Here is a 23,950-nt window from a genome sequence, read left to right on the forward strand (position 1 = left end):
CTTACACAGTCTGTCAAATTCCTCTTTTGTGAGAATCACTTTATTCCACGTCCATTCAAGAACAAAGCGCAAATTAGCAGCAGAATTTGGTTGTTCTTATTTGTAAAGACAAAAGAAAAAATATTATTACTACAAAAAAAAGAGTAACCTTTCAATGGAGAAACCTGACAGAAACCACCCTAACCAAGTGAGCAACAGAAAAATCAGCACGAATGGAGATAAACCGGCATCTTCCTCAGTGCAGCACACAAAGCACTGCCGTGAAAGATGTAAAAGCTGAACCTAATGAGGAAAGATCAACAAACAAATGAAAAGGCAGCCTACGAAATAAAAGGGTTATATTCTTTAAAAATGTTAATTTTTTTAAAAGACAAGGCTTAGGAATTATACCAAATTAAGACAGATTAAAAAGAAAACTAAATATAATATATATTCTGAATTGCATTCTAGATTCCCCTTGGTAAAAATGCTACAAAGGACATTATTAGGTCAGTTAGCGAGATTCTACTAAGTTCTACAGATTTGATAATGGCATGTTATCAATGTTAATGTCTTGATTTTTATAGCTGCAAAGTAGTTTTGTTAAGGGAATGTCCATATCTTTAGAAAGAAATAACACTGAAATATTTATGGGTAAAAAAGCATGATGTCCTGACCTTATTCTCAAATGGTTCAGAACAGAACTAGCGTGTGTGTGTAGGATATTAGTAAAGAATCAGAATGATGTAGAAAACTTGGATGGACCCCAGAGTTTTTTGCTGAGTGAAAAAGAGCCAATCCCAAAAGGGTACATGTTGTATAATCCCGTTTATGAACACTTTTGAAATGACAAAATCATAGAAATAGAGAATGATGATTGCCAAGGGGTAGGGATGGGGGTGGGGAGGAGGCAGTGATTGCCAGGAGGTAAGGATGCGGCTATAAAAGGGCAACATGAGGGACGCTATTTGTGACATTGTATCAGAGTTCTGCCAGATCTTACCACTGGGGTGGGGCAGAGGGATGTGACAGGGTACACAGGATATCTCTATGTCTAACAACTGCATTGTAACTGCATGTGAATATACAAATATGTACAAATGATGTTCGACTTACCCCCTTCCCCAAATACTGAATTGATGATTTAAAAAAATATAATAGTAATTTGTTAAAAATTATAATTTTACCTTCTGTTATCCAACTTTTGATACATCCAGTCAAAAGTCCCAGGGAACTTGTATGGATTGCTGCTGACAATATAGCTTCTAACTGTTCTTCCTAAATCATGCATTAAAAAAGGGGGAAGGAAAAATTAAATGATAAGAAAGGACATGTGATCACAGACTCAAGGCAGCAAGTTCTACTTCAGAATACAAAATTTTAAGGGCTTAAAAACATCAGACTCACTATGAGGGCTATATACAACCATACAGTAACGCACATTGGTGATATGCATTAAAACTGGAATCTTCATTCACTGATGGTGCGAATGTAAAATAGTAAAGCCCACTTCGGAAAACAGTCTGGTAGCTCCTCAAAATCAAAATTATATGACCCAGCAATTCCACATCTAGGATAGCGGCTAGGAGAAATGACACATGTCCACACAAAAATTCTATGAAGCAGTGTTATTCATAAAAAACAAAAACTGCCCATCAATTGAATGGATAAATAAAATGTGGGATACTCACTCATACAGTAGATTATACAACCATATAATGGAAAGAACTGATACATGCTACAACACAAATGAACCTTGAAAACATTAAGCTAAGTCAAAGAAACCAGCCATAAAAGGCCGTATATTATTTTATTCCATTTATATGAAATGTCTAGAACAAGTAAATCTATAAAGCCAGAAAGTAGATTAGTGGTTACAAAAGGCTAGGGGAGAGAAGGAAGAGAAAGGGGTGACTGCTAATAAGTATGTGATTTTTTGGGAAGTGATGATGTTCTGAAACTGAATGTGGTGACAGTTACACAATTCTGTGAATTTACTAAAAACCACTGAATTACATACCTTAACTAGGTGAATTGTATAAATATACGGGAATTATATATCAACAAAACTGTTATTTTAAAAATTATATGAAGAAAGGTATAAGTCATCAAGGACAAAGAAAGAGAAGGCATCATAAGACAGTTCAACAAATTTTTGAAAAGCATAATGAAGAGAGAAAAGGTAGCTTATTTAGCAGTGTGAAGGAAACTACATCCTAACATCCCCATGGAGGTGAACTGTAGATGAGAAGAGTTTAGCTCTCAAAATCCTATTAGGCTGAATTCTTGGAGAAACCAGGTCAGCAAAGCGGGAGAAAAGGGTGGTCAAATGAGGGACTGAAAACAGGCAACAGGTTAAAACTTAGTATATGGAACAGACGGTGCTACCTTTCTGTCACCCTGCAACAAAGAACTACGGAGGCCAGCCTGGTAGCTCTTTGGAAAAACTGAACGGCTCCGCAAAATACCTGGGGTTTTCCTACTGACATGGTGCACATCCAGTCTATCATCCTAAAGGATGCCTCCAGGTGAATGCTACACACACAAAACAGTTTATAATCTGTTACTGACTCACTTTACATATAAAGAGACCACTAAGGACCACCAAACATTCAAGGATAGCCACTGACATCAAAAAGACTAGAATAAAAAAAATGACTTCAGAGAAAATAGAGATAATGAAGGGAACTAAAATAAAACTTTAAACATACACAGAAGATATCTCATCCATAAGACAGAACAGATTACTATGAAGAATGATCAAATAAGAACTCATAGAAATTTGAAATTGGATCCAAATTTTGAAAAATCTAATATAAAAAAAGATGATGAAGAAATCTCCCAAAGTAGAACCAGAAGCAAAACAGACAGACATGGTAGGAAAGCAAAGATAAACTAAAAGATGAACTCAGGATAGTCAACATCTGCCTAAAGCAGTTCCACAAAGAACGAAAGCAAATTAAGAAAAGGTTAGGTAGTGTGAATGACAGCCTATGCAAGGTGTATTTTTTTTTTAAAGACTACTTGAAAATGCCAGGGAAAAAAAAGTTATATGAAGACAAAAGTTAGTATAGATCACTACATAACTACATAGTGAGTAATATTTACACACGTAGAATATAAAAGGAGGGGGGAAAGGAACAAAATCTCCTAAAAATAGTATTGAATATTTCTTTTTATTTCTATGAAATTAAATATTAAATGTCAACTGTAGGTATTAAACCATTAGCAGCAATATTTACATTTCATCTGATATTTAAAAGCTTTTCCTACCAATTTATTATCTTACATATCTGCAATTATTCAAATAACTACTACTTGGGCAGAAAGTTAACAAAACCTTTCTCTGTTTTTGGTTTTTCTTTTATGTCTTTTATTTTTCAATCACAGTTGACATTCAATATTATATTAGTTTCAGATGTACCGCACAGTGGTTAGACATTTATGTAATTTATGAAATGAACCCCCCACCCCGGATAACTAGCACCCACCTGGCACCGTACACAGATATCACGACATTACGGAGCACATTCCCTATGCTGTACTTCACATCCCCTTGGCTAGTTCATAACTGCCAATTTGTACCTCTAAATCCCTTCACCTTTTTCACCCATCCCAAAACATTTTCTCTTTCCCCATGGGAAAATGACCTGGGGTTGGTTTGCTTTCTTCTAGTATATTTTAGTAGCAAATACTGAGTTAAAATAAATGTGAATCATGAGCGGTCACCAGGCAACACTGCTTATTTTAAGAATGTCTCCTGATCGTTAAAACATATCGTGACTAGAAAAACTGTGAGTGGATTATATTCATGAGGAAGTTAAGGTTTCGGCTTCCATTACATCTGAGTCCTATAACTATCTTGTTTTGTGGGAAATTAAAACTTTCATTAAAAGGCTTTCACAAGATACTTATTTCTTTAGAGCAGTGGTTCCCAAAACATTACAACAGAGTCACATCAAGGGCTTATTAAAACACAGATTGTGGGGCTCCATTCCTGGAGTTTCTTTCTTTAAATTTATTTATTTAAATTAGTTTCAGGTATAAAGTACATTGGTTATGGAGTTTCTGATTCAGTGGCTCTAGGATAAGAACCAAAAACCTGCGTTTCTAACAAGTTCCCAGTGTAGCTGATAGCAGGGACCACACTTTGTTGCCACAGACCATGAGATTCCCCTAATATGGTTTCCTCTCATGTAATCTCGTTCTCTTGCACCTGCACTGGTCTCTGTGAGGTTGGAATGGCCCCTAGACAGCTACGACAACTTCTACTCATGACATGCCTATGAGACATGTGTTTCATGTCCTTTATCAGTCTATACAGCTAAGTGACCTGGTGCCAAGTTATGGCTTATTGGGTCCTGGGAATATGAATTTTAAGCCAAATCTAAGACCATAGATAGCTACCATCATGCAGAGTGAGCTTTATACTAAACTTTTGTAGAGATTATCTAATAGATTTTTATCATAGATAGTAACTCATTCAAAAAAAAAACAAAAATCATCTAACCTGACTTAAACTGGAAGGCTGAATATCCATAAGTCTTGGTGAAAGAAGGCCAGCCACAAGACATCGATTGTAACCATCAGGAATGGCTTCGTTGAGAGATGGTCCTGATTTCTTTAAAAAAGTCAAAGTCTGTAAAAGATTGATTAGTAAGATATTAAATTTAAGAATATGGAATAAACTCATTTCCCTACTTTACACTTAACATTCTGAATATAACACTGAAAACTGGGGAAGACTACATTTCCGTACTCCTTATAGGAAAACGGTTTATAGTTTCTTAAGCTAAACCAATGCTTACTAGTTATAAATAATACTAGTGATGAGTGTTGTAGATAGCTTATGTTTTCCTTCTCTGAAGCTGATAGACCTGGTGACGGATCTTAACCTGACATAAATACACACACATGAAAACTCCCTATAGTTTATTCCTCTTGATCTAATGTAAAAGCTACCAAAAATGATGTATAAATATGGTGTTTTTCTACATTTAGGTAATTATCAACGAAAAGGTCTGTCAATGTTTTCTTGGAAAAGTATTTTTCGACATATAATCATCACCCACTCTGTGCCAGGCACTGTACCACCGTGCTAGGTACCTTATTTGCAAAACTTCATTTATTCATAAGCTTTCTAAGGGGAGAAGATAAAAAGGGATGTGGTTAAGGCAATGACCCATTCACTCTTATCCTTGGAGTACAAGTAGCTAACATCCACAGAAAGCTGCTAAAATCATCCCAATACCTCTCATTAACCTAAAAGAAACCACTATTTTAGCCAAAACAGTAGTTTACATAATTAACACTAAAGTTTAAATCCATCATCTGACTTGAATTCAATAAGAAACACTGTTTACTGTGTTTTTACCTACCTCCTTCTGAAAGCCAGTACAAGTTATATGAACAACTCCTGAGTTTAACAAACAGGTGGCATCTAAAAAAAAGATTTTAAAAAATCCACTTACATATTACATTTGAGATGGCACTGATATAACAAAATTTTCTTAACAGATCGCTAGGTAAGATATCAAATTATTACATGTAATACATTTTTAAGTAATTTTTCCAGGTATTTCTAGTTTAACAAGATACCAAACCTCATCACAAATGCATTAAATGTGAAATATTTAATCTCTTCTAGCAAACGAGTGATTAATTTCTTTATAAAACACATCAGTGTTAAACTTCTCCTGCATGTGTATCAATCTCCTAAGTTATCCATACATTAACTGACAATGAGACAGATAATACTATATACATATACACACATACATACTCTTGCACGTTATTTTTCTCATAAGGTAATGTTAAAAAAAAAATACATACCAAAATTATAAGTACTTGGGTAAAAAAACTGCTCAGGAGGTGGATATGAAGGAGGAACTCCTCGACTTAAACTTCTCTCATGTACTAATATATCCAAGATGTAATGTGGAGAAGTCCTACTTACAACAGAATCCAGTGACCAAAATGCAAAATAAGAGCAATTATGTAGATATTCTCCCGATCTAAAAGAAATTTTTACAAACTTAGTAAGTCACTGAACTGTTTCATATACAAATACAGAGGGGTCGGGGGAGGGGGGAGAGAATATATCATACCTTAACGAATCTGGCATTTGTGCATGATACCAACGATTTATGTCAAAAAGCCCCAAATATATAGAAGGCTTTCCTTGTCCATATATATTCACTTGCCAGGTAAAGACTGAAACACTGGTGTCAGGAGACAGAACTTAAGAAAAAAGATATTTTTTAAAATAGAATACTCTCAAAGTAAAATTCCACAAAAAAAAGTACAGCAAATAAATTCATTTATGATTTGTTAAAACACAATTCTATCATTTATTCTATAAGAAGAGATATTCACTTGTATCTTTGCTATTTTTCTATTTTAAGACCTTATTAAAAAGAACTCATCAGAAAAGTTATATCCTGGTTTATTTTCAGTTAACACTTTGGCAACTTTTAGGTATTGGAGGTAGAAAGTAGAAAAATGTTTTGAATGAATATTCTCCCAAGAATGGTTCATAGATAGTACCAGAGACTATCAATATCTAAAATGGATGTCTTTAGGCCTTAAAGCTTGGAGCTTAATTCTGTAAAGGAATTCTGGTCGAGAAGGACTGACTTAGTTATATATAAAAAGGGGGGAAAAAAAGACAAGTATTTGAGTGGTGGCTATGGAACTGAAAGACAGGGACCAAGAGACATCAATAGAAAGAAAGAGAAAAGTAAAATTAAGAGACAGATTCATGGGAAATATAAAAAGGAATATACAAGTGGGGAAGAGAGTTTGGTGAGATTTTGGCACGTTTAGCTGGATGTGAAAACTGGATCACTAAAACAGATGTGGGGCCTAGGACAGAGACATCTCTGGTGTAGATGAGCTAACCAAGAGAATGAATCTCGATAAGAACACAGGGCTCTAGTGAGCGTTCCCAGAACTGAATAAACGTAAATGAACATATCACATTAGCACATGTAATCCTTACACCCACCCTTTACAAAAGGTATAGAAGTATTATGTCACTCACAGATGGGGAAAGAGGTTCAGAAATGTTAAATCATTTGTCAAAGGTCACAACTAGTGACAGAGCTGGGATGAATTCGTGTTGGATTCTAAAATGTATGTAATTTTTACTATGCCAGGATGTTTACCAGGAAGAAGGAATCATACTAAAGGAGGCAGAGAAAAAATTCAAGGCAACCAAGGCATGTTTGCAATATGTGTCTCCAAAAATACAGAGAAAAATATTATTCAGAAACCATCCATACTGGTAAAAACAAGACCTCGTTTCTGTTTGTCTGTTTTGAGACCTGGATTAAAATATGAGGATCCCTCATTTCTTTAATCTGTTCTGTTTTTGAGTTCTACTTAGCAATCTGAAGAACAAGAAATACCCAGTATTTCGCACAGACCTAGATAAATTCCACATTCAGTATTCCACTTTTTTATTGCCAGGATTGTACGCTCTAGAAACCAATACCTGTCATAAATCTTAAATCAAGCATTCACATGATATATAGTAAGAGTATTTTTAACTAACCTTCACTTGTGCCTTCCTCCCTGTCACCATGAAATCGAAATTTCTCTATACTCTGGCATCCCAACAACTTGGTATTATTAGTCTGTCCCCTCAAAGGAAACATGCCACCTGTAAGGTCCAGTGTGTATCTTTCTTCACAGTACTCTAAGCCCTGAAACATAAAATGTGCAAAACCTTTATCTTAATAGGATTCTAAAGCAAAAAGTCAGTCTAAAATGAAAATGTTCTCTAAATTTAAAGATTTCCTACACAAAACAAAGAGAACAAAAATTAAAGAGAACACATCACTGATAAAGGCTCTAAAATTTTATAAGGCATAAAACACAGATAAAACGCTAGATTTAGTCTCAAAAATAATTACCAATACATTTTCTAAAGCTGATATCAAACACGGGAATGAACCTTCACGCACCACTGGTTGGAGTGTAAAGTGGACTAACCATTAAAATTATATATACATATACTCTAGGCCCACAAATCCACACCTATGTTCTCACTGACATCTTTACTTAAATTTTTTTTGCTTATCAATCCCTTTAAGAATCTGAGAAGAGGGCAAATGCTTGCCACTGTCCTTAGTTCACAAGTGGCGCCAGCAGAAGCATGTGTAAAAAAAAAAAAAAAAAAAAGAGAATCAGAAAAAGATTTATAAAACTTTCCCTAGAAAAATGAGTAATCATAAAAAAGCTACATATAATTCAGGGACTCAATGATTTCCATCCCTATTACTTCAAACACTAGGTTAAGAAAGTCTGTTCTAGAAAATAGAATGTGAGGGTTGACCAAATATGGCTATCAGCAACAGCACCCCAATATTTCTTCAAGAATTCAGCTAGAAAAACAGTCATTTGAAAGACCAGATGCATTTACCCTCTTTTACATTTAATTGTTAAGGGCCAAGACTGTTTATAAAGTCACTGTTGGTTTACTGCTTGATATGTTAGAGCAACAAGCAGGGTTATTTTTCTTGGGTACCAATTAGGCCACAAGCGTCAGTTTTGTTCAATCCCCTTATTTTAGAGAAGAGTGATACTTGAAGAAGTTAACAGTCTCACCTTGGTGAAACAGTTAGTCTCCTAATCTCTAATCTAATACTTTTTCCATTATAAATACAGTATTAAATATAAGAATAACTTTTCAATATCTGAATATCTAAAAACAGACTTAAAACAGGTAAATAATGAACAAAGTGGTAGCATGAAGCTCTATCGCCATTACACCATTTACCTCATATAAGGTTTGTCCTGATGCGGAACACTTTCTATCACCAAAGGCCAGCTGAAGCAGATGTAAACTCAAAACATCACCTTCCCTGAAAGAAACAGAAATTACCTAATCATATTAATACATTAAGCATTTCTTCCTATCCAAATAACTTAGTATGCATACAATATTAAGTGCATGTGATAAAACTAAGCTCACTATGAAGAATTCAGTTTTATTTGGCTGTTATCAAAAAATGCAGTTCTTTGAAACAAAAACAGATTTTTAATTTTTTATTGATTTTAGTTAACGTAAGCTGATGTTGTCTGCCTATGTTAGGTGACACCTTATGTAGCAGAGACTGTAACTGGCTGCCCAGTATTCCTTCTCTCCTTCTTTAATAGGTATGCTTCGGTTAGACACAGGGCTACCTAAAATATACTATATTTCCCAGCTTCCTTTGCAGCTAGGTAAAAGAGGCCCAAGTTTCGGCCAATAGGATGTAACCGGAATTATCCTATGGCAACTACAGAAAACCTTCCTTAAGGTTTTTTGCTTTGCTTCTTGTCCTCTTTCTCATTCTTCCTGGTACCCTTCTTCATACTGTGAGACTTCTACCTAGAAAGATGTTGTCATGTACCATGAAGATGAGGGCAATACAGAAAGGATATAAAGCAAAGATAACAAATCAACTCTGCACTGCTCAAGTACAGAAGTACAGAATGCAGTAAATATTAAGAGCACAGATTTCTAAGCCATACTGTTTGATTTTGAAATCTTATTCTTACTGGCAGATCTTTCTTAAAACATTTTTTACTTGGCTTCCAAGATACCACACTCCTAATTGTTTCTCAAACTACACTATCCTTAGTTCTCTGCTGGCTTTTCTGCCCTCTTATTCTCAATCTCCAATTATCTCTAAATACAGAAGGTTTCTAAAGCTCAGTTCCCAGGTCTTTTCTCTGGCTATTCTCATTCTCTCTAAGGCCAGTACTCAACTGATTGCTTATTACTTGAATCACCAGAGAAGCTTTGAAAAAAATACTAATGCTTAGGGCCTACCACCAGAAATTGAGTTAATTGGTCTAGAGTAGCCAGACCATATTTAAAAACCTACCTCAGGGTTTACAGGGCCCTCCAAAAACTCATTCTACTTGTCTGGCTTCATCTATGACTATTCCGCACTCTACCCTTGCTGGCCTTGCTTTTCTCTGTGACATTTTAATATGGCCTTTGTATTCTTTCCCCCAGATCTTCCCATGGCTCTCCCCACTACCTGCCCTGACAGACTTCATTTAAATCTCCCTAACTACACTACCTAAAATAGCAGTTTCCTACTTCACTATACTATGTATCTCCTTTCCCAGCTTTATTTTTCTGTATCACTATTTGAAATTATATTAGATATATGTCCTAGTATATTTACTATGTCTTCCTCACTGAAATACAAAATCTATAACAAATTTGTCTTCTGCATCGCTACGTTCTCTAGAACAGTTACTAGCACACAGTAGATGCCCAATAATTTTGCTGAATGAATAAATACATGGACATGAAGCAAAGACTGCCTCTAAAAGACCAAATATTAAACAGGATGAACTGAATACAACCAACATTAAAGGGAAAAATACAAGTCAGTTTTTTCATTCACTTTTCCATTACTATAAAAGTAAATGTGGCTTTAATTATAATTGATTAGCACTATGGCAACAATTTAAGATCTATACTCATGAAATTTTGTAGTGGTATAATCACTCTACAGCGATTCTTTTTTTCCCTATTATTTTGTTCAAACTATCGCTCTGATGGGGGATGGGGGAGAGAAAGACCACATTACCTGTCTTTCTCATTTAAACTTATCGTCTAAATTGACATTATTTTAGTCATAATAAGAATAAGGTGCCGGGAGATTCAATGACCAGGGGGATGGAAGAAGAGACTTTGTTATGTTACACATCTTTGTAAAATAAGAGACTAATCTAAGAATGATTTAAATAGAGTTTAGGAACTGATGTGTATATATGTACTATTTATCAATGTGAATACATAGTTTATATACACCTATAAACAAATGTAAATGATTCTGTATACAATTTATAGGAGTTCACAGCCTGCCCTGTCCACCCACAGACCACAGGTCAGGAATCCTGCTTTAAATCATATTACATACAAATACACACCAATATATAATAACCTTCATCAGATTCTCGGAGAGATGCCTAACCTAATTTAAGGATCTTAAACAAAGATTAGAAGTCCACGAACATACCATTTTCAAAAAATATCTAACATTAATAGTACTGACAAATGCAACATAAAGAATAATTTAAATTACAAATTAAATTAACCTTGCCCAATTAAAAGACAATTTAGAGTCCTAGAAAGTGGTTTAAAAATCCTTAGAGAATTGTTCCCATGTGTCAATTACTCAATGTTTTGTGGATAATAAAGATAACTAAATATGGGGCTATCACTATAAGAAAAACAGAAAACACAATTTTGCATGTATTTTAAACTGTGATTCATTTGTGCTTGGAATGCATACTCTGAAAACTACTTCAAAAAAGGACTAAAGGAAGTGCATATAGTTCACAAGAATTTTAGGAAAAAAATCAGGAGCAGAGAAAGTTCAGACAGTTTCATGATTTTAAGGACAGAGTGAGCATCACTTATAATTTTAAGAGGGAACCCCTCTAGACTTTTGCATGGAAATTTAGATACAGGAAAAAAAAATCCACACAAAGAATAAATTTATAGAACTTACTATCCCAAGAGATAGTACTGGAAGGAAAAATAAGTGGAATATAAAAATTGTCTAGATACACATGCCCCGTCATTCCTCACCGCACACAGTCTTCACAAGGCTCATTCTTTAATGCTGCTGGCCCACATTATGCTTGGGTGGAAATACGGATTTGACTCAATGAGGAGTATCCCAATAGCTGTTTCTATATTTTCATTTCAATTTTTCTCCAGGGATGACAAATATCCTAAGTGGCAAATTGTTTCTTCATTGACTTACTACAGTGTAAGGCAAAACAAAACCTCAAAGTGGGAACATCTAACACCAAAACCCAAACTGACCAAAATTCAGGTACTTAAAGTCTAAGGTAAGATGGGTTGGGAAGAGAAAGTACTGACTGGGAGCAATAAATTCTCAAGATTATGGCATTTATACCACAAATGTAATTGTTTCAGTGATCATCAAAGACCTAAATACCTAAGGAAAAATAAGAGAAAATCAATTGTTATACTATTCTAGCACTGGAAATGAACAAGCTTAACCAGTTAGAAATTAAATTGAAAAGAAATATTTCCCACTAGGTGTAGTTGGAACAAAATTAGAGCTTATGCCACAGGGGAAAATTAACCAAATAATTCCTAAAAATATACTGTAAATGCAACTAGAAGGACTAGAAAACACAGGAGGGATAAATAAAAATGAGCAGCATACAAACAAATAGAAAAAATAAGATTATAAACAAGAAAAGACGTTCTATGAGAGAACATGGAAGGCCATAAAAATTGCCTAATGTATTAAGAGGTTGCCTAACTCACCTGTGTTGGCTTACTCTCTGAAATAACACTGAAACAAGCCAAGCAAGCAGCTTCTTCTCCCTGATATCTTAGGATTGCTCAAAACATGTTGAAACAATCATTTAACTTTAAAATCATTTCAACTACCATTTACTAATTCACTAAATTATGTTGCTTTCACTAAAAGGGACAACAAAGAACAAAGCTTTCCAAAAGAAATTACTACTCCATTTTTGACAAATATTTTTAAAAACCACATGTATCACACTTACCCATCTTGTGTAGACTGAACAGCCCACAAGTAACAGCAATTACGAGGATCATTCTCAGGTTCCTGAAAAGTGACAGCATATACAGGAACTCTTCCGCCTTCCAATTGTGTGTAGTATCTATAAAAGGCATAAAAATTAATACACTTCATACTTTTAAGTTATAACTCCATGAAAAAGGAAGAAGGTGCCTCAATGTAAGACTCTGAGTTAGAGCAATTACTGTTCATATGACCTTACCTTCAAAAATACACGGGGTACAAAACATCAAGACAATGGGCATGGCAGCCATCTCCCAGGGAGGACTCGGAAGGGTTAAAATAACTAAAACACATGTATATATGTGTAAGTGAACTAGTCCTCCCAGTCACATAAATGTATGCCACCACTCCCCAGTAAGAAGTACCCTAGAAAGAGGTGAAATATTGGCTACGACGCTCCATTTCAGCTGATTGGGTTTAGAGTCAGTTTCCTCATTCCTATTACAATGAGTTAGAATCTATAGAGTTCCCACAAACACTTAAAAACCATAATTAGCCAAAAGATGATAGTGCTAGAGAAAACACATTAGAAGCCAGGTTTTCCAGATATTCCCTTAGTAACAATTCAGACATGAGCGTGTAAAAGGGGATCAGCAAAGAGAGCTGAGCAGGACTTCCCATAGGGAGCTACTAGGGAATAGCGTCATCACTTCATCACTGGTACTTTGCAGAAAAATTTGACTTTGAGGAAGTGCAAGGATAGTCAGTGTTTACCTAAGAGATTTCTAACACTCCACTTTAATATTATCAAAGAACCCAACGATGAAAAATGAGCCTGGTTTGAGATGAGAGAATCTTGTTATTTTTCACCTCTCCTTCCTTCACTTAATTTATTACAAAACTCAGACAAGTAGGTACCAATCTGTTGGCAAGACTATCTGAGCAGAAAGTTGGAAGGGTAACTATTTGTTGATTCATCTGCAACATAAATTACTCAAAATAGTCCAATATGCCTTGAAAAAAAATGAAGAAATATTAAACTGACAACTGAAGACAAGCAGGTGTCTACTTAAGTCTTAATACAGATTAAATTAAAAATCTATGATGCCTATTTGCTACCTCCCTCAATAAAAAGTTATTTCCTCAGCAATTTTAACAATGTATTAATAAAATATCAATTTAATTATATTTGAGGGAAATTTTTCACAGCATCAACAAATATGTAGTTGATAGTCATGTTTTACTAGCAAAGCAAACATAATGACTGAATGCTTTTTAAATATACACTGAAAGAAATATAAATTTATGTGTTGCCATTCCTTTATTACATCAAATCATAAATTAATGCAATGGAAAATTACACTCACTTATTCCATCATTAACCTATCCTACTTTTTTCTCTTTAATTTTTAAATATTAACAATTAAGTACAAGTTATCTTCAGAAAGAAAACACCAGTAATCAAATGAAAGTTATACTTACTCTCTTTTCATGCTTTTCATGTTCCAAAGTGCTAGATAGCCATCAGAAAAACCTACAGCAAGCTGATTTGTCCTGTGTACATAACTAAGAGTTGAAACAGCTGTTCCTGATGGGCCCACTAACTGGAAACACAGGTGGCGCCCTTCTCGCATCACATTTTCTCTGATGTGTGGTACTTCAGCTGGGATGCCAGTGATGACTTCGAGGTCTAAAAAAAGGACAGATTAACAAACTATGAACAGCATAAACGCAAACACATCACCCATTATTCAAGCTGCAAATGAAGACTATCAAGGTCAAGCAAAATAAGATAAAAACAGCCACCCTTACCTACTTAAATCGTATGATTTTCAAACTACATTTAACTATGTAATTTTAAAAACCTTATAGTATATATCGAATATCTAAAAGTAGACTCTTTTAAAAAAGGAATAAACCATTTCCTTAAGAATCATAAATAAGGCTGATGGCTTCTTTATTCAAGTTTAGAACTAACCACTCAAATATTCCTCTTGGAGAAATGGCTAGTTTCAGATCTGGGCAGAAAATATGTAAGATGAGCCTGGTGTCAGAAATCTAAGCAGCTATCAAAGTCTAAAGGAGATTTGTTGAACTATATGAAGGAGCTCTTATTAGCAAAAACAGAACATCCTATGCGTCAAAAAACAATAATGAAAATGAATGAATGAAACACATCATTCATATGTAAAACTTCATGAGTTCCTGCTTGCCTCATCTACAAAACATCTTAATCATTGGAAATAACTGGGTACCAGCTTCTTACTTTGAAAATTAGTACTTCAACAAATACTATGCATTTATCCTGATTTTTCTGTAAAAACTGTTATCTGAGGGTAAACAACTAACCCTAAATAATGAGAAAATTCTTTGGATTAACAGAATTTTGAAACCATCATTTTTGCAGCCCCTAATGAAGAGATGTAGGTAACAATCTCAATGGATGAAACAATTAATTTAGAGTAAGATTTTTCAACCTTAGCTCTGCTGACATTTTGGTCAGATAATTCTCTCCTGTGGGGGGCTGTCTTGTGCACTGTAGAATGTTAAGCCTGGCTTCCCCCTTCAGTAGTAACAACCAAAAATGTCTCCAGACATTACTAACCTTTCCTAGAGAGCAAAAATCACCCCAGTTGAGAACCACTGGTACAAAGATTGATGGGAAACTTTAAATAGGAAAGATCGTGCTGTCATTATCTGACCCCAACAATCACTAAAAGTGAAACAAGATACCACGTGCCCCCTGATGTCATACAGTATGAAATTCCCAGCACTTCTCAAGTATCCTTGCCAAAAGTTAAAGCTGAATTAATCAGAGATAACTTATAGTTGCAGAAAATACAAAATGTAAATGACACATGAAACACAGATAAATCCAAAATGTAAGGCATTGTACCAGATTACTTTTTCGGCAAGTTGGTGGTACTAAAAATAATAAAGGACAGGATAGCAGAATTATTCTACATTCAAGGAAACATGATGTCATATGTGAGATGTGGACCTTGTTTATATCCTGATTCAAATAATCTAAATGCAAAAAGATGCTTTAGAGATAATCACAACAATCTGATTATTAGACTATACCAAGGAATTATTATTGTTGTTAGGAGTGGTAATGGCACCATGATTATGTAAAATAACAATTATCTGCTTTAAATTAATTCAGAGGAAAAGGGAAAAAAGAGAAATGAAAGAAAATAAATGTACACATATGGCAAATTTTGAAAACTAATTTGAATTTGGGTAATGAGTATAAAGGAATTCTTATATTACATACTTGAAGATGTCAGAAATCTTTAATAAAAAAAATATGCAGGCCTGTGTATTGATACAACAGTTATGCAAGGGCAGATTCCCTCGATGTGTTTATGAAGGGGAGAAAAATCACATCACATTCTACCTAAATGGTTACCCTTCTGCTTCTAATTATTATTATTTTTTCAAAAAATAGGAAGTTATTAAAATTTGCTAGAATGAATGGAATAATGTAAACTTATTCAAGAAAATAAGGCAAACTTTATATCTACTGTTGTGGCAGGATATGTAAGAAATAACATTAAGTTTGGAAAACCTGCAAAACATTTATAGTATGGTGAATGTTAAGAACTTCATTTTCTATATTATTTGTGTTTGTAGTTGTAATCATAAGTTACTTTTGCAAACAAAAGAGTCAATTTTGTATTAAACCCCACTCAATTTTTTGTTATAAAATTCAACGGCTTCATAATTTTCATAATTGAGAAATGGTTCTGATTTCTGATCACAATCCAGAGTTTCATTATAAAGTTATCTTTGTGCTAAATTAAGCTACCGACTGTTGACTTCTGAAATAAAAGATGTTTTAACTCTATTTTGATCTGAAGAATTTTAATTATGAACATAGCATATTAATTAGCCTTATACCTATAATGATAACATCTACAAAACACACTGTAACAAAACTTCAAGACTAGTTAATTCCTTTATCAATTTTCTCTAAAGACTAGTTAAACCATTTTTAATATTCTATGAATTCATTTTAGTTACTGTTATTTTTGCTAATCAATTCTTTTCACTTAAACTTTACCCAAGATTTTATTAATCAATCAGATCTTTATACATATCAATATAATCTTTTTATTACTATGAAAATTATTTTTAAGTGCAAATGTGGCCATTATTTTTACCAAATCAAATTTTTTCAGTTCTTATTTTGGGGATTTAAATTTAGTTCACATGAGGAGGAAGGAGGGAGGGAAACAGAGTAAAGGGGGTCGAATACATGGTGACAGAAAGAAATCTAACTATAGGAGGTGAACACAGTGTAAATATATATACCTTACTGTTAGAGAATTGATTGATTGATTTAGTTCAGATGGTTTGGTTCCTCAATTTCTGGTCAAATATACTTTCTACCACTTGCAGTTTTAATCAGCTTTATTACTTATTAAATTTATTAGTTATGCTTTTTATAACTTGGGATAAAACACTGGTCATCTCAATTTCTTAGCTGATTCATAAATGAACAGATCTGCAATATTACACCACTGCTTTAAAATTCAAGATGGTCCTCAAGGTCAAATGGTCTTTTCTGGAATCTTTATAAGTATTACACACATTTAAAAAAAGTTTTTAAGTTAGCTCTCCTTCCTTCATAAACCAATCAAATAAGATTCACATCGTTAAAAAAAGCGTGAAAGCATTCGATAAAGAGTACAATTACAAATACAAGCATTAGTATTAAATGGAAAAAAAAGTCTCTTCACTTTTTTTGAATTTGAGTAGTATCAGTTCTATTTCGAGATGTTATTTTGTGAGGGAAGACTCAATTACTCTGTTATTTCCTAATAAATTATTTTTTTTTTGTCTTGGTCTCACCACAGGAACATAAATGGCATGCCAAAACACCAAGTTAGATCCTACGTGGATGGATAATTTTATATATATGTTTGATAAGAGTCAAGACTTTATACCTTTAGCCCTTCTGACATTTACTAGATATTATGCAAATGTGTACCTGAAAACAAGTACACCAATAACCCTATCTCTTTCAGGACCTATTTTAGTATATGAACACTTAATCAATAAAACAGACTAACATGCGAAAAGTATTCAGTGCCCCAAACAATGGGTCCAAACAATAAAAGAAACGAAGATACATAAAAAAGTTTCTATAAAAAATTTTGACAATTTTAAAAAACCAGCCTCTTACATCAGAATATTCAGGTGCTCAGTTTTTGGTTTCAAGCAAAGAATGATTACCTGACGCCTCTACTTCATTCTGACTGCATGACAAGTCATCCAGACACAAGTCAATAAGAAGGATCTGTCCAACATCAGTTACCACAGCTGCCACACCAAAAAGCCAGCGCAGACTCGGGTGTAAATGCTGAGTGCTTGCACTGGCTCCTCCATGATTAATTATAGGTTCAATAGCTGTAACCTAGAAAGTAGAATATATGACTTGCTTTTCTTAGATAAAATGAGAAAATACAATTAAAAACATATTTTGAGGTCAAAGCTGGTTATAATACATTTAAACATTTTCTAATATTAAAATCATAAATCTGCATTTAAATTTGCACATCTGAATAACAATGAAATTTTTCAATAGGAATTACACCATTATTTCAATATATAACAAATCATGCAGTTGGAATAATTGATGTTTATTGAGTTTAATATAAGCCAAGCATTGTGGTAATTGATTCATTTAATGTTCACAATAACCCTTTGATATTGGACTATATATAATTATACCTGTTTAAAGATAAAACATCCAGAGGCTTAGAAAGTTTGGCTGAATTATTCAAGTCACACATTCATTAAGTGTAAAACTCAAACCCAGATTTTTCTCACTTTAAAGCTCATTTTAACCAGCTATTCTATGATTGATTATATAGCCTCTTCTCTTAACAGTAAAAATAAATTATTCCAGAAAATTCTTGTTTACTTTAAAATAAATGCTTGTCTATGATTAAAGCCTTAAGAGATCTAATATTCTTCAAAAGGTTTATATTATAATGGAATTCACACAAAACTTTAGCAGTGACTGAATCACAGACATTTAACAAGGACCGAAGTTATTTAAAGAAAATCATACTTCGGCTCTATTATGGAGTTATATCCCCCCCCCTTCATCTCATGAATCAAATTTTAAACGTGTGTACCTAATACTCTTATTTTATACTTAACTTTCCTTTTGTTTCTTATTAAATAAATATATAAGTATTTGGTGATTTTTACTATAATATCGATACATGTCCTAGAAAGAAGAAATTATCAATGGTTTATACATTAATATAAGTTAAACTTTAATTTCGGGCTGTAATTTATTATTATAGACAAAAGTCTGGCTGTCTATATTTCATTTGTGCACAAAACATTCCATAGTGTTTCTAATTCTGAAAAATGTAATTTCATGGGTTGCCTTCCTTTTCTAAATTATGGTAATAATGTGTATAAATACTAAAGCATATTCTCTTCAATTTCCTCAGTGAGGGGTAAGGAATCACAGCTTGCATTCCTCATACACACACTATGTGAAGTAATTAATTTTAAAATAAGGCAATCAAAAGCGAACAAATTTTAGAAGACACTGTGCTCTAAACAAAAAAAAGTCAGTTGACTGAACTTCTTTTGAAGTTACCTACCACCACTCTCCCAATCTTTTTCTTCTATATTCCCTCTTCCATGTGATATCCAGACATCCACCCAAATGAGCAACCAGGAACTCAGATTAAGCCTCTTCTCAAGTTATTCTTACTCAAATGATCAACAAGTCCTATCCATGTTACCTCCTGAACACGTACTGAAGCTGTCCCAGCCTATTTCTATTGTCATTTCCTTGATTTAGTTCATCATCATTAATGACCTGAACTACCCCAATCCAAGGAGCTTTTTATACAAGAGTTCTACTTTAAACTTAAAATGACTTCACCAGAGAATTTTGGATGAGGCCTCTAACTGCAAACAAGGCCATTATAATCTCAATCCTCACCATTTCTGGCTCCCACTTCCTACTTACCCTCTCCTCCAGCCATTCTAAGTAAGTCTAGTTTTCCAATCAATACTCCATATACTGTGACTTTTTACATGCTGGTCCCTTTACCTGAAATGTCCAACTTTTCTGACTAGAAATTATTCAGGTGTCTTCCAAATTCAAATGCTTGACTTTATAGAAGTATTTATTATAATTATGCTATAATCATATGACCCTTCTTCTGCTAGAGTACAAGCTTTCTGACAGCATGGACGAAGTTCAATTCAATATTTAGCCTCAAAATCTAGCAAATAGCACTCGACATATCGCTAAATTAATTCTGCCTTGAAAATCATCACCATTGGCAAGTATATATAAGATACCATGCTATAAATTACTTCAGAGCCCCACATTAGCCCACTGAGTCAGTTTCCTCAACTTTAAAAACATTATTTTGTCATTAAGCTCCCTTTTAATTTTAAAAACATTTTTAAAATTTACATTTTTATGTATATCTAAGTGTATTTTTTTTCACACCACATATATAAAGAATTCTGCTCTTCCATAATTTTATGTTTGTGTGTGCATTTATAAACAGATATATTTTCTCACCATGTATGGAAGAATAGCAATAAACCCCCAAAAAACAGACTGAATTCAAAGTACTTCTATAACTACAACTGGATAAGATGTCTAGCATATCTGAGGCATATCTATATTAGAATGGTGAATATAAATGAATCTATTTAAATTCATTAATCAAATCTTAAGCAATAATGAAGATACGTTTTCCATATTGCTCCAAGGCTATAGGATTGACCCCTGAATAACAGGTGTTTGAATTGCACAGGTCCACTTATATGTGATTGTTTTTCAAAACATAGAGTACTATAAATGTACTCTTCTGATTTTCTTAACGTTTTCTTTCTTTAGCTTATTTTGTTGTAAGCATAGAGTTTATAAAACATATACAAAATATGTTAATCAACTGTTGACGTTATCAGTAAGGCTTCCAATCAACAGTAGGCTATTAATAGCTAAGTTTTGAGGAGAGTCGAAAATTATATGTAGATTTTCAATTGCATGGGATGGAGTGGGTAGAGGGTGTCAGCGCCTGCATTGTTTAAGAGTCAACTACAGTCTCAAACTAAGAGAAAAAAGAGAGAAGAAAAATAAATATCATAGCAATATATATAATTTTTGTAAAAACTTTCGGTGTCCTCATAAAACACAACTAGAGATGAGAACAAGTCTCAGATGACACTTTTCATATAAAAGAATATCAGAACACTTACATATCACTATTTTTACTTTCTTATTTTCTAGCCAAGAATAAGAAAGTTGCATTTCAAATGTTAAATTCCTTTGATAAAGTAATATTTACCTACTTTAAACTTTTTAATGAAAAATAACACATTCATAAAAGTAAATTCATTATTAGTGTACAGCTCAATGAATTTTCGCAAAGTGAACAACACACCTGTGTAACAGGCAGGGGTTCAGTTCTGACAGAACAATGTCCACATTATCTTAAACAGTACCTACCCTTCCAGGAAGAACAACTGCTTTAACTACTCTCGATACACCAAGATCATAAAGACAGAGAATGCTCCCTTCGGCTTCCTCCAATCCGATTAACAATCCAGTCCTTTTCTGCCAAGAGAATTCTTTTACAGCTAGGACTATAGGTGGCTCTTCATTCACTCCGCTGAACCTATATGCAGACAATCGCTCTCCTGTTAGAGAGTTTACTACTTCAAGTTGTGGACCACAAGCCAAGCAAGCAAGTCCATTTTTCCCTAGAGCAAAAAAAAAAGCAAAAATGTTTTTTATTTTGGTATTGTATGTACACAATAAACCTAAACAGCAGTTAACTTTTACATATATAATATATATAGCTCCTTATATAAGACTTTACATATTATCTACAGATTGAAATCTAAACATTTATAAAACAGAGCATTTCTAAAAGTAGTAAAATAAACTGAACGATAAATAAAGCAAACATTCCGAAAAGGCACCATGTTATGTGATTAAATAAATTATCTCATTTAACTTTCCTACAGTTAAATAACTTGCCCATTCAGTTAAACAACTAGCCACACAGCTACAAATATCAGAGCCAGAAGTGGATCCCAAGTCTAACTCCAAAGCTTATACTTCACATCATACCATTAAAGTAGGTGTTATAAAATATAACACATGATTCCATCCCCAAAGAGTTCAAAATCTGAGAAGACAAGACATAAGCAGCGTAACAATAGGAAATATCAGAAGTCCTTTTTGGCCCCTTACTAGTCATGTTTGGATTTTGATAGCTATGCTTGGTTAGTGGCCATTAATAGGAAAAGTGGATTGAATGGAGGCTCATCTTAGAGACAACTAAAAGGATCTGGTTAATGAGTAAGATATGGGGAGGTGAGTAAACTAGGAGAATCAAAAACGGACCCTGAATTTTCCCTTGAACAGTAGACAGATAATGGTAACTTTTACTACTAAATTTGCGACGTTTCTCATACAGCTAAGTACTAAATTATACCTGACAGGAAGCTATATAAATAAAGAAAATAGCAGGGCATGGTGGGGACCATAAATACATGTTCAAAGCACATTTTTGCCACTTGCTATCTATGTAACTAAAATTAACTTACTTCACCTATTTGAGTCTCAGCTACACACAAGTGGCTACTTAGAAAAGCCTAATACTTATCTCAATGAAAAGCTGTTACGGTGCCTGGCATATAGTAGGTACTGTTACTACTTTTAATAGCTAAAAGAATAGCACTGTAAATAGCTAAATGACTGAAATGTTTTTCTGTTTTCTTACTAGTAAGGATGGTTGTGAAATTCACTTTCAGAAAAGTCTTTTGCAATATCTTTCATTAGACCAAAATTCATAATTTAATGGCTCCTTTGGTACGATTTTCTGCTGTATTATATAATCTAAAACATATATTGAGAGCTTTTTCAGATTTATGGGATTAAGAGATATGACTTTCTGAAAATTTTGTATCACCCAGGACACTAAAATCAGAAGTTTTCTACTCATAAGACTGTTTAGGTTCTAATCCAAACTGATTCAATAAAACTTACTGATTTCCAAAAAAAAAAAAAAAAAAAAAAAAAAAAAAAAAAAAAAACCGCAGCTATGTATTATTTCTACTTTCCAAATGTTGATACTTAATACTAAAATACATAAAATATACATTTTTTAAAAAGAAAAATGAACTGTATCCTCCCCTAGTCACTGAAAATGTGTTCTAGAGTATGTATGTTATTACAAATGTAGTTATAGATATTATATATTTATATAGGACCACTCTAACCAGTTTCTGATTTTCTTCTCTTCCACGTTAAAGATACTGCAATAGATATTTATTATTACTTATCTTACAAATTAATCAAATTGGTACATTTTCAGCAACATTGATTTTACCTGTAGCAAACTTTCCACGAAGCACAGATTCCAATGTTATTTCATCTTCTCCAAGGGCTTGAACAGTCACCTCCGGGAAGTGCAGAAGACCACTAGTCACTTGTGCTGTTAAGTCGTGCATACTTCCGCTGTAAATATTTTTAAAACATAACATTACTATGATATGTTTCTATTATAATACACTTGATTATCTCTAACCAGCAGAAAAGGAAAAACTCACCACCAAAAATAAACTAAGGCTAAAAAATACATATTATGTGCTTCTGGGTCTTAAGGTGTTCTCTCCTAAGAAAATATTTCCCAAACAGCCTTAGGAGAGTAAAATTTCATGAAATTAGTTGTCCCAAGGATAATACATGATTCTCTAGATTATGTGAAAACTGGTTCAATGCAATTAATCTTATTGCCTGACTCTCAAAGAACACTTCACAGACAATTAAAAAAAAAAAAAAAAGATGTTTTTTACAAAATTACTGCTACAATAAAAGGAGAATCCATGAAAAATATCCAAATCCACAGTAACCTCAGGAATTGAGTCTGACACGCCATTAACTAGATAGAAAAAAAAAAATCTACAATTATCTTTCATTTTCAATATATAGAAGACTAAACTCCCTGAATGACCCTCCCATTGTAAACAATCAAAAATGGTAGTTAAAAGTAAATATATCATTTTGGATGATTACTGAGTTGGCAAAGTCAAAAGTAAAGAGATGTAGGACTTTTGAAAGACATGTAAACTGGCTTGGGCCTTGAGAGTTAACTACTAAATCTAGTCCTGGTGACCCTGATCTTGTTTTCAGCACCCTGAGATCCCCAGAGGCAGAAGATAAAGCTTAGGACTAACAGAGCCAAGCAAGCTACAAGCCTCCGCACCTCTCCACCTCATTAAACTAGGGCTGTATCATCAAGCATAAAGGTGAGAGAAACAGCCATTATTTAGGATAGGGAACAATAAAACTGTTTTGACCTTGGATTTAACTCTCTACTCAGAAAATTTCCTTTCGCACAAATTAGTGGCCACAATTT

The 23,950-nt window shown here is 33.7% G+C and overlaps 1 protein-coding gene across 1 annotated transcript in view; it reads right to left on the bottom strand.

Moving 5' to 3' along the window:
- Nucleotides 1–23,950, bottom strand: part of AHCTF1 (AT-hook containing transcription factor 1) — a 70,347-nt gene that overhangs the window by 36,147 nt on the left and 10,250 nt on the right. The window contains exons 2-14 of the mRNA XM_016157440.2: nt 22,922–23,049; nt 21,031–21,284; nt 17,766–17,946; nt 14,007–14,214; nt 12,547–12,663; nt 8,762–8,846; nt 7,535–7,685; nt 6,087–6,219; nt 5,812–5,993; nt 5,358–5,419; nt 4,490–4,618; nt 1,167–1,257; nt 6–95 (exon numbers count right to left, since the gene is read on the bottom strand). Of these exons, the coding sequence (XP_016012926.2) occupies nt 6–95; nt 1,167–1,257; nt 4,490–4,618; nt 5,358–5,419; nt 5,812–5,993; nt 6,087–6,219; nt 7,535–7,685; nt 8,762–8,846; nt 12,547–12,663; nt 14,007–14,214; nt 17,766–17,946; nt 21,031–21,284; nt 22,922–23,042 (1,804 nt within the window). The 5' untranslated portion in view covers nt 23,043–23,049. The remainder of the gene's footprint in view (nt 1–5; nt 96–1,166; nt 1,258–4,489; nt 4,619–5,357; nt 5,420–5,811; nt 5,994–6,086; nt 6,220–7,534; nt 7,686–8,761; nt 8,847–12,546; nt 12,664–14,006; nt 14,215–17,765; nt 17,947–21,030; nt 21,285–22,921; nt 23,050–23,950) is intronic.

The sequence above is a fragment of the Rousettus aegyptiacus genome, unplaced genomic scaffold (assembly GCF_014176215.1).
Source record: "Rousettus aegyptiacus isolate mRouAeg1 unplaced genomic scaffold, mRouAeg1.p scaffold_m13_p_18, whole genome shotgun sequence".
Classification (NCBI taxonomy): Eukaryota; Metazoa; Chordata; class Mammalia; order Chiroptera; family Pteropodidae; genus Rousettus; species Rousettus aegyptiacus.